The sequence below is a fragment of the Stylophora pistillata genome, chromosome 6, assembly GCF_964205215.1.
Source record: "Stylophora pistillata chromosome 6, jaStyPist1.2, whole genome shotgun sequence".
Taxonomy (NCBI): Eukaryota; Metazoa; Cnidaria; class Anthozoa; order Scleractinia; family Pocilloporidae; genus Stylophora; species Stylophora pistillata.
The window spans coordinates 18,604,575-18,616,727 of record NC_142524.1 but is presented as its reverse complement, the minus strand read 5'-3'; the positions used below and the strand labels follow the sequence as shown (position 1 = coordinate 18,616,727).

The 12,153-nt window shown below is 38.3% G+C and overlaps 1 protein-coding gene and 1 long non-coding RNA gene across 2 annotated transcripts in view; one reads left to right on the top strand and one right to left on the bottom strand.

Annotated features, from left to right (window-relative positions):
• LOC148728630 (uncharacterized) overlaps positions 1-1,522 on the bottom strand; it is a 52,699-nt gene extending 51,177 nt beyond the window's left edge. The window contains exon 1 of the long non-coding RNA XR_016002287.1: positions 1,135-1,522. This is a non-coding gene — a long non-coding RNA (uncharacterized LOC148728630). The remainder of the gene's footprint in view (positions 1-1,134) is intronic.
• On the top strand, positions 52-10,561 carry LOC148728629 (mitochondrial substrate carrier family protein G-like). The gene is made up of 5 exons (XM_088762642.1): positions 52-450; positions 3,418-3,476; positions 4,341-4,460; positions 7,305-7,479; positions 8,310-10,561. The coding sequence occupies exons 1-5, from the start codon at positions 189-191 to the stop codon at positions 8,648-8,650; spliced, it is 957 nt and encodes a 318-aa protein (XP_088618768.1). The 5' UTR covers positions 52-188; the 3' UTR covers positions 8,651-10,561.
• Positions 10,562-12,153: the final 1,592 nt, after the last annotated feature.

The following is a 12,153-nucleotide window of genomic DNA, read 5'->3' as shown; positions in this document are numbered from 1 at the left end:
ACGATAGGTAAATAGGCCCTACTTTTACCGCTTACATGCGTTAATTTGATGCTAATATAATCCGCATGTAAGCGGTTAATTTCGAGCGAATCGGGTGCCGTGACATCAAAAACGCCTAATGTGACGTGTGTGACCTTGCTGGTACTTTACAATTCAAACGATTTTAATTAGTGAAGTCACGAATCAACATGGCGAACTCCAAAATAGAGCAGGGAAAAAGCTCGGAGTCTATACCGGCCGGTGAACAATCTTTTGTGAGAAGAACTGTAAAAAACTTAGTGTCTGGAACATTTAGCGGTATAGCTGTTTGCCTAGTCGGTCATCCATTCGATACCCTTAAGGTTCGCCTACAAACACAACCCGTTGAAAAACCGGTATACAACGGACTTCTGGATTGTTTTGTGAAAACGATGAAATGGGAAGGAATTGGAGGACTATACAAAGGAGTTGGTGAGAAGCCTTTGCGTTTTGCTTGTTGTCTTACTTCTTGGGAGTATTTTATGACCCTCTGAGTTTTGCTACGGGGAAGAGAGCTCTGTTATATTTACATGTACCGGTATGTAAGGAACTTGACTTTTTCCTACCGCAAAATACCGAGGGAACATAAGCCTTACAGCTATAAAAGAATTTAGCTTTCGCACTCCCTTTGACGTTTTTACAATGCTTGATTTTGTTGAGAGACTAAACAACTGTTCAAAAATGTCTCAACTGTCTCAAAATGTAAGTGTTAAGGATATCATCCTCAAATATATAAATTTTTTCACGTTTTGGATGTCGATCAGAATTCTCAATTGGTCTCAGTTCGCTGGCCCCCATACATATTGTACTCATTTGTCCGCTCCTGTTTATCATTCACATCTTATCTATCGAAAATCATATACAAGAAGCTTATGAGTGATGAGTTGAATTTTAACCACAGATTATCGTGAAAAAAAAAACAAGGTAACAACACATCTGCATTGATTAAAAGAAAACCTCATTCGTTGGGGCTAGGACAAAACACTGACCCCGGGTCAACTGATCCCCTACCGAGCCCCCCTTACTGAACCACTCTTAAATTCACTGGAAATCATGAATTGAAGCTAACGATAACAACCTAACGATACAAAATTACGATATAATAATATGACTCACCTCTTAAATTCCAAAACGACGGAAGATGGTCGATCTGCTTAACACCACGAGTCTGCCATAGTCCAAACTCGTTTCACCACAATTGTTAGTTCTCCCATGCTCATAAACGAGTGGCAAATGGGAACTGCGTTCCACCAAATAGAAGAATAAACAAAAAGAAATGAAACCTCTATCGGAAAACCGGAAAGGTCCAAAAGTCGAAAAGTTCCAAAGGAAAGGTCCAAAAGTTGTCAGTTCCAGGTTCCGTCGTCCATTTACCGCTCGCACGTGTTGACGAACAAGGCAGGTTTGTCTGGTATGTAGAACTGCTTTTTTATCAATTTTACTCCTTTTGCTCTAAACTCATTCTTATTTTTCCGCTTGCTTTCGTTACTTAATGCATTGTCATTAGAGCGTGACCTGGCACTATTAAAACACTTCAAACTTCCGGTTTCTCACGCTTTGGTCGAAGAAAAACAATCCTTTTCGGTGGAAACGTATACAACGAAGTACACAATGTTTCGACACATTTGCCACTCGTTTAGGAGTATAGGAGAACTAACAATTGTGGTGAAACGAGTTTGGACTATGGCAGACTATAGGCATTAATCAGATCGACCATCTTCCGCCATTTTGGAATTTAAGAGGTGAGTGTATTATTATATCGTAATTTTGTATCGTTAGGTTATCGTTAGCTTCAATTCATGATTTCCAGGAATTTAAGAGGGGGTCAGTAGGGGGTCAGTTGACCCGGAGTCAGTGTTTTGTCCTAACCCCATTCGTTGTGGAATGAAGAAAGGAAAGCCCGCTCTCTTACTACTTAAAAGCCGGTTGACTCTCTCAGCATGATTAATGACTCTCTAAATTCCTGAGAATAAACTCTTCATCAGCCAGTGAAAATTTGTGAAAAAGTGAAGAGCTGAAAAATAACCTACCGATAATTGGAACTCCCCTTTTAGGCTTGGCTAATTATACCTGCCTCATTGACCAAGTGTTAGGTCAAGATGGCTGGATATTGGCCAAGTTCTTTTCTTGTGTTTTTATGGACTGAGACGAAGTTGTGGTCCATGAAAACACAAATAAAGAAGGAGGCTAATATTTAGTAATGTTGACCAAACTAGCTTGGTCAATAAAAGATTTATTATATGGTAAAAAGATTTTGCTGTTAGTAATAAGAATCAAGAATGACTTGTTTATTTTGAGATCCAGGAAAGAAAGCCACCGTGTTTGTAGCACAATAAACCCCAGAGGGTCGTTATATTTTTCCTTTGTTTTGACTGTCTTCTGTTGCTTTTTTTGACTTTGTCGCTGACTTTGTCCAAAAGCTATGAACTTTGTTAGTCTGCTCCACACACTTTTCTCATACAGGATCAAAGCAGGCAATCCTGAGCAGGTGAGATGGGCCCATCTTGCTTGCTGGGGTAGCCAATCAGAACACAGGATTGGCTTCATCTTGCTGGCTGGTGCTGCTAGCTATATGTTAATAACTATATGTTAATGGTAAATGAAAAATGAAAAAGTGAAATTTAATTCTGTCTGTATATCAAGACTGTAATGAAATAACTGGTCTTGATTGGTTTTCACCCATCTGATTTGAGTATTTATAGGGTAGTGTATATGTCATGCTTGTAACTGGACAATGTAATTGGACAATAGGCATTGCTGTTGTGGCAGATTTTGCCTGGTGACAGGATTTCACATTATTCAATTTTGTCTGAAATGATGCTCATAATTAACAAATATGACTCCTACTTTGTGGTTTTCATACATTATGTATGCATGCTCTTGTTTTATATTTTGTTGTTTTTTATGAAAACATAAAACCGATAGCTGGTTTCTTCCTCAAATTTTGTCTCAGTTTCATACCTCTGTTTAACAAATTGGACTCTGATGCCCACTTTGCAGCCTTAAACTTTGTTAATCATCCATGTGAATACAGACAGATTAGAACTTCACCTGGTCACATAACCATCAGCAATTGCAAGCAATTAGCAAAATTTAGACAACTACAGAACAGGAGTACCAGTAACTGTCCAATTACAGGAGTCCAATTACAACCAACTGTACCATTTCACTTTCAAACTACAACTCTCCAGAGTGATTAAAGTGAAAAGTATTTCAATCAAGTGGTTTATCTGCTGATCTTTCTTTGATCCTTTTCCACAGTGGCTGATTAACAAAAGTGTATGCCATAACAGCTGTATTTGTTTTGACCAGAATAAAAAATGTTCAAGTCAAAATAACCTTTAAAAAAGTATTTAACTGCTCAATAATCATGTTTCAAATCACCCATTATTTCTCCAGGCTCACCCATTGTGGGTCAGATGTTTTTCAGAGCAACTCTTTTTACATCCTATTATCAGGCAAGTTGAACATATCATTGCTACTCTGTCCTAAAAAAAGAATAATGAGAGTTTGTACATTCTTGCAATCTGGAAATAGCGACTTAATTTAGAAGAAGACCTTCTTTTCATTGACATTTACAGAGTGAAATGTTTGTCAGAATGATAGATTCCTGATGAAGTTTTGTAGTTGAAAATGTTGAGATTTTTTTATTTTCACCTTAACTTCTAAAATTATTATTTGGAGGTGCATTGTGTTACCTCTTTTATGCGTTACTGTTACATCAACATCACCTTTTGAGCTTAGGAAAAGAATCATATTTGAAAATTTTGGATAATACAGTGGTCAATTATGCATTATATAATGTTTAGTAACCTTATCATTTTTATATCAGTCCATCCTTTTATGGCGAGGGCAAAGTTTAACCACGACGGTCAACTTCAAACAGCATCTTGGCTTCTACAATTTTTATTGAAGTTAAAGAACATTTTGCAATATGCCTGGAGTAATGTTAATGTCCTTTGTGGATCTTTGATTATAACAGTAACACATAAAAGAGGTAACACAATGCACCTCCAAATAATAATTTCAGAAGTTAAGGTGAAAATAAAAAAATCTCAACATTTTCAACTTGCTGCAGTCTTTCAAAAGTGTTGAAGTATGTGTGGGATAAGATCCACCTTTGAAGGAATACCTCGAAGAAAGTTCTCTATATTTGTAGATATGAAAGTTCCCTCTTAGTTACTATCCATCACTTGGTTACAGAGACAGCAAATGCTGACTATTATAAGATGTTCTTATTTGAGTGTATGAGGTACTTGCAGCACACACACAGAAAAAAGACCAATTTATTAGTATTCAGGTTGACACTTTTTGCTCCATAGATAACTGCATTTTTTGCTGGAAAAGATCGTCTTGGTCAGCGCCTTTCAGTTCCAGAATATTTTCTATGTGGTATGTTTACAGGTGCTGTTGCTGCTTTGGTTGAAGGACCCATTGATTTGGTGAGTCTTTATTTTCCATAAGTACTAGTTTCAGGGTTGGAAATGTGGTGATTATGAATGTAGAAATATAATGAAAACAACACAATGGTAACTACAATTTGTTAGTATTCCAAAATGCTCTCCTCACTTGATATTGCTCTTATTCTCACTGAGGCCTTGTTTGGAATTATCTTTCACCTGTTAGAAGCATCATATCTGGTGCTTCACTGAAGTTGATGCCATCTGATGCCATCTGATTGCCTATGGTCTTTTTCCACACCAGCTGTTCCTGGGACAACCTTGCGTCCTCTTTCCCAGTATGTCCCACGCCAGTGCATGACTATAAACTTTACTGATTGGCTTTCTGAGTGTGTGCCCATTATCCAACCCCACTGGCACCCATTTATCTGAATGCTGATCTTTCCCAGGGTTCTTTATTTTGAATGATGTCTGGCCAGTAGATGTCCTTGATGAGCCACAAGCAACTGATGACAAAGATCTGTAGCATGTTGGAGGGTGCTTTTGTTAATCTCCATGTTTCAGAGCCATAAACAAGGACAGACTTCACGTTGGTATTGGCTAGTTTGGTCTTTCTGGATATCACTTTTGATGTCCTTACAGGTGCTGGGATAGTGAATGCAGTTCTTGCTAAAACGATCCTCGCGTATACTCCGCTGAGATTCACTATCCTTTCTTATGATAGTTCTATGAAACGCAAAGTTTTCTACTTGATCGATTTCTTTCTTCCAGTTTTATCTTGTCTCACTTCGACGCCTCTTCCTTGGATTACCTGATCTTAAATTGACTCATCTGCACCGAGATTTTCAGTTGCCAGTGTTGTTGATTTGGATTGCATCCTCAGGTGATTATGGGTTACAAGGACAAAGTCGTCGAAGATTTTCAGATCTTCCAGCCGGGTCCTGAGGGTCCCACACCAAGCTACACCAAGCTTTGCTGCGCACTCTAACGAGCATTTCGAAAAACTCCGTTGTAGATGACTTTTCAGGTGCTTTCACCCATTGATCTCCTCTTTGAAGATAATGTTTTCTTCTGCCATTCTGGCGTATTAGCTGTTAAATCACGTCCCAGGCAACGCAGTCATAGCCTGCTCGTACTCTCCCAAGATCGCAGAAATGGGAGAATTCCACTTGACTGCCTCAAGATAATTCTTACGGTAGCATTGTGATCTGTACATGACTGTTTCCTCTTAAACCCAGCCTGTTCACACAACAGTCGTTTGTCTACCTCTCATTTCAATTTCTCCCCATTAGACTCTACCGTACGTTTCAATTGTCAATTCTTTTCTTCTTTCAGGGTTTCCCTGCACTGAAGTATGACTAGGTAGCCTTCTTTCCAGTCACTAGTTATTTCGTTCATTTACTTGAAATTGTCAAAGAACGTATGCAACATTTTTGGTCGAAATATTTTGATCTGTTTTGATGGCTTCTGTCGAGACCAGCTACTTTTCAATTCTTTAGATGCCTAATGACTCTCTTGATTTCCACTGCACTTGCCTGTTCTCATTGACCTGCAAAGATATGACAAGTATCTCGCTTGGTGGGTAGGTCCCTGAGGGGTTCTGCCCACCTTCTGCACTCTTCTTGGTCAGCTGTTGTCCGTCCGCTTTTGTCTCGAATAGGTCTGTTACCGATCTTTCTATCACCTGCCAGTGTTCTTGTGATGGAATAAGGTTCTTATTCATCGCCTTTGCTTGATCTTTTCCCTACTTGTCTCGCGATGACGTCCGTAGGTTGTTCCTGATGTCTCGCTTAACTTCCCTGTTGGCTTCGGAGTATTGGATACGGTCTCTATCGTTCTGCTGCGGTGCAGTGCCTTCACCTGGCTTTTGTCAGTGTTCTTCGGAGTCTTATGCCGTTTGCACTTCCTTCGCAGCATACCCAAACATCATATCGTCTTCACTTATCATACCTTGTCACACTGTTGACTGCGTTTTGGTCTCCTCTACCTGGATGCTGTTGGTTCTTCCGAAGGCTTGCCAACATCTGGCACGTATTGAAGTTGGTGAGCTGGAATCTGTTCTTTATCTCATCATCTTCAGCATCTTGATGGCGTTTTATGGCTTTTTTCTAGGAGATGGTGTTCTGAAGCAACATCGACCCCTCTGTTTGCTCCAAAATCAAATCATGACCTAGTTTTCAACTTATTATATGTGCGGATGTGGTCACCTCTTATGACCTAATGTGTTGAAAAACGCTTCTTCCGGTGACAAGCTTGTTGAAGGAACAAACGTTACCAACTATGCTATCACCACAATTTCTTCGGCTTTCCCTTTCGGGATTTTCTGGATCCGCTCCTGTTTGTTTTACAGGTTTGGGTTGGGAGGATTTTACAGAGTTTCGCAAATTGTGCAGTGCGTGTCGGGTTTGGATAACTGTCTCTACCTATTCCAGCCCCCTCGTGTTTTGGAAATGAAATGACGTTAAGAGCTCGTTTAATATTTCAGATGAAGTCCAACGTTTATTGGACAGGTTTGAAACAAGATTTCAAAACAACTTTTTTCCTTCGGGTTTCAATTGAAAAAGGTAGACCTAGATAGTAATGGCGGTTTACGAAGGTGATAAGTCGGGGCCGATGGTAGGGATACAATTTTCCTTGTGTAAAAGAAGGGTAATCAGTGCTCCTGAAGATGAGCCAGCAAAGGCCAAGGGTTAAACTCTCTCCTTCCACCACTAACGTTTTAGTCTTCTTGTCACATTCAAATCCCAGGTTACAGTGAAGTCTACAAAAAAGTTGAAAGGAGTATAAAATCATACAGTCATTGCTTTCGGCGCTGACAAAATTTATAGTTCAATTTGTTACTTTAAAGAGTCTAACAAAATACTGTACACGTTTGGTCTGTTTTAGTTCAAGTCTAAGATGCAAATCCAAATAATACGAGCGAAATCTGGAGAGTCAGTCATGTATAGGAATGTGTTTCATGCAGCATATGTTATTGTAAGAAACCATGGAATCCGAGGAGCTTATCAAGGTCTGCCTGCCACATGGCTTAGGAATATACCAGCTAGTTCAGCTTTCTTTGGTAAGTTAAACAAACACGGAATTAGTTTAAAAGCTGACGTTTCGAGCGTTAGCCGCCCTTCGTCAGAGTGAATGGGGTCTGACGAAGGGCTAACGCTCGAAACGTCAGCTATTAAACTGTTTACGGTGGCCGATTTACATTATAAACTCATTTGGTAAAACCAAATTACCTTGTTCCCCCCACCGCAGCACCGCAGTTTCTTTCGAAATTTACCCTCTTTAAACAAGGAATCAGTTTATCTCAGCGGTAGGGTTCAATCTTAGACCCGAGCCAATCGAACGTACAATCGTATTGAACCACAGATTTTGCCAATGTTTGTTTGACAATTTTTTTCCTCAAAAGCAAATCTAGCGAGAAGCACTATGAACTCCAGTGCTTATTTTTTTTATAATGCAGACTTCTGTGGGGCGTCGTAGTGGCAGTGCGACACAAGAAGCTAGTCTATATACCATAATCAGAAAGTCTGCCTTAGCTAAACTTATTGGAGTACGTTTAAGACGTTTTAGTGCTGCTCACTAACTTAGCTTTTATATGAAAAAAAGTAATAATAATTAACATTAGTCTGGAGCCAACAGTTTCAAGGTCACCCTTAGCAGGAGACAAAGAAGGTTTGTGCTAAAAACAGGGAAGAGTTACATTACCCATATCTGTAAAGCGTCCCCGTGATGAATTTAAGAAAACCTCAGCTTTTGTCCTTCGTAATGAACGAGTGTGATTGAAATACTGACAACTGACATGGCTTGTCCTCTTTTTTCTTTACAAATTGAAAGGAGGACACAGATTACAACATAGCTTTCTCACATACTGTAATTCTCTTTTTATTCTTCCAGGTTTCTATGAGTTATGTCGAACTCTATCGATACCCGAAGGGGGTACGGTATTTGACTTGTCCCCCATGGCATTACTTGCCTCTGGTGGAACTGGGGGATTTCTATATTGGTTCCTTACGTACCCTACGGATGTTATCAAGTCATCTATGCAAGCCGATGATTCTGTGGTGGAGAAGAGGCGATTTAATAGCATTAGGGATTGTATAAGAAAACTTTATTACGATGAAGGGGGTTGGAGGCGATTCTACAGAGGCTTTACACCGTGTTTAATGCGATCCATCCCAGCTAATGCTACTTTGTTCTTTGTTGTTGAAACAATGAGAAAGTATCTTCCTATATAGGCCTGACGGGGTTTTGTAAGAGTAGCAATTAATAGAGGTAGGGCTCCTAGTTAAAGAATATATAATGAGATAATTATATAATAGTAATAATGGTAATGAGATGCATCGCAGCAATATCAACAATCATAGTATATTTTATTCTTAAAATGAACAGATAGTGCTAAGGGGGGACAATCTGCAAAATCTACTACGGTCTAAATAAGAGATTCCAAGATTACCGTAAATTAAATAATGACCTAGCAATGACTGTTTCAACAACTTGGGGAAGTTTCACGTCAAATGATATAGTTATAATTGAAGTTAAATATTATCGGAAAAAAGGTTATTAGCCGGCAAAAGCTGGGTCACCATCAACAAAATACAATTATTTTTCTGATTATCGTAATTTAGGGATATATGGGGAATCTTCTGTTTTTGTTTTAAAGGCTTCCTAAGCGATCTCCTCTTGTTAGACCAGTAAAACTGATATTTTTTTGTGGACTTTCAGCCCACATGATAGTGATTCTTCATGACAAACATTTTTCGATACAACAAACTATTAAAACAGTACCAAGTCAACAAACTACTAAAACAGTACCAAGTCATATCATGACGTGTTTTGTATTGATAGTTGTTTTCAAGATAGTTAAGCTAGAAACCCACTTTCTATCGATTTCCTGGCTGATAAACCAGGAGGGATGTCGGAAGAACATGCGAAAAGTTTGTAATCCACGAGGCGCAGCGGAGTGGTTTAAAAACAGCCTTTCTTACTTCCTGTTTTTGTTGGAATGAAAAGAACCACTGTTGGCGTGACCGTCGACAACCAAGAGAAGAGAAATCCTTTACAACAGAAAGGTAAGGTAACTGCATTTCGTGTTTCCTCTAATAAGCACCTGTGTCGGTGCTTATTTAAATTTAGGCGAAAAGTGGAGTGAAGGGGGGGGGGGGGGCGCGTTGAATTGAAAGGGGCGCTCAGAAAGGTTTTTTTTACGAACTGTAATGCTATTTTGACTATAAATCTTAAATAGAACAACAAAAACAACAGCATTATCCACGTAGACGTTAAGTCAGCATTAACATCTTTCGTTTGTTTAAACAAAACGGGAAATACTTATTTACTTAAAAAGATGACAGGGAAGAAGGCGAGGAGTATGACGACAGTGCAATTGGAACTTACATTGTGAAGCAAGTGTATGGCGCTGATAGTTTAAAGCTTGTTGGTCACATTTCGATTGAACGATGATTCGTTATCTTGTATTCTCCAAACGCATTCTAATAACTTACAACAACAACAACAACAATTTTATTTCTTTCACCATCTTTCCTTACAATATACGATATTCTACCAAACTTATCATATATTTATTTAAGAAGAAATAAATACAAAAGGTGAGAGAAATACCCACCCGAATGCAGCAAAGCTAATCGAGTCGGGTGGTTGCAGACAATGTTAAATTATATCAAGGAGGTTGGAAATAAAAATTAACAGGAGATTACAATACTGTTAATTTAGAAAAGTGAAATTGATTCAAACAAGTATATGATTATGATTAACAACGAAGCAAATAAAGTAAATTAAAGTATGAATAGTTTACAGTACGGGTTATTAATGTAAATAAATATAGAAGCTGCTATTTTAGTTCCCTAAGTCCACCAGTCATTTTAGCAACAATCGTTTTTTTAGAGTCATAATTGTTTTCATTGTTGAGTAATTTTAACAAAAGTGTATGAACTTTTAATTTGCTATAAGACCTTTTAGGCAAGGAGCGCAAGCTACATGGAAGATTATTCCATACTTTAGGACCTAGTCTTGAAAATGGAGAGAGTTGTTGTTTAAGCCTTGATTTGTTGGCATAATAACTGCCAGCATTAGAAAATCTCGTATTGTATGTGTGAATTTTATGAAATTGAGTAAAGAGATTTGATATTTTAGAGGGAGTAATGCCATATGATACATTATGCATTTGGGCAGCCACAGTTTTAAGGTACGTCATGTTAACAGGTAAAATATTTGCAGAAATAAATAGTATGAGCTGTGTATTCCATACCATATAAATCGAAGAACACGCTTTTTTAACTTAAGGATTTTGTTCATTTGACGGTTTCAGCAGCTTGACCCCAGTAACTATGCCATAGTTAACATTTGTTCCACGAGCGCGCGTTGGATATGAGATGATAGATAGCCAACGAGGCGCGTAGCACCGAGTTGGCTATAATTATCTCATCCAACAAATGCGAGTGGAATAATTGTTTTATTAAAAAAAAAAACGCTCCCAAGATATTAGACAAATCTTCTCGACTTTATTTTGTAAGAAGAAACCGGATGTTACAATGGACAGATGTTAGATTATGGTATATTAGCTCATATACCATAATGGCTAAGCCACTAAAAATTCCTGAATTGCATTATCCAATGATCCAGTTTTAAAGGGAATTATTAAAAACTGGATCATTGGGTAATGCAATTGAAGACTTTTTATTGGCTTAGCCATTATGGTATAGGAGCCCATATACCATAATCTACAAATATGGTAAGCGTACGCATCAGCTAGAAAATTAAGATTTGGTAAGATTTGTCTAATATCTTGGGGGCGTTTTTAGTAAAACAATTATTCCACTCGCGCTTGTTGGATATGAGATGATAGATAGCCAACGAGGCGCTGTTAAAAATCAGAGAATAATAGATTTTGAGGAGTGTATCAGACGGGACAAAACGTCTGATGTTGGTGATTACACCTACATCATACGTATCTACAACCGCAGTTCAAAATATATGGATTTCATATATTCATTGTATCTGATTTATCATCACGGGTTTATTACGAATCAACTTAACGGCCTGCTCCCAGTTGGCTTGTTAGCTCAATTGGTAGAGCGCTGCACTAGTATCGCAGAGGTCAGTGGTTCGAATCCCGTACAGGCCTGATTTTTTTCATGTCTGATTTTTCGCTATTGCACAAATAGCGCTCTCTACTGCGAGGATCGTGCATCATACGTATGTAATTAATATGATGTTTCCAACTAAGAGTCCTGTCAATAATGACTCCCAGGTACTTCAGATCACGTATTCCTTATATTCCATGGAAGTGATAGTGTTGGTATTGTTATCAATTATTAAGTCAATAGTTAATAATAATAATAATAATAACTTTATTTATCCTGGTAAGAAACCGGTCAGTCGATCAAGATATAGATCGACTGGTATTAATCGGTGACCAGTTAAAAATAATTACAAGCAATAAGAATTACAATTACAAATCTAAAATGTATAAATTATATATAAAAATTACATTTGACTTGTACAAATATGATTTACGCTGGCCGTGTGAGTGCGAGTGTAAGTGAACGTTCTGCCTTTAAATTGCGCGAGTGTTGTGAGCTCGCGAATCTCTCTTGGCAGTTTGTTCCAGGCACTCGCAGCCGAAAACTTAAACGAGGTCTGTCCACATTTGGTCTTAACTTGTGGTAGATCTAATAATGTTGGATCTCTAAAGGCTCGACAGTGTCTCTGTGATCGTTTCACT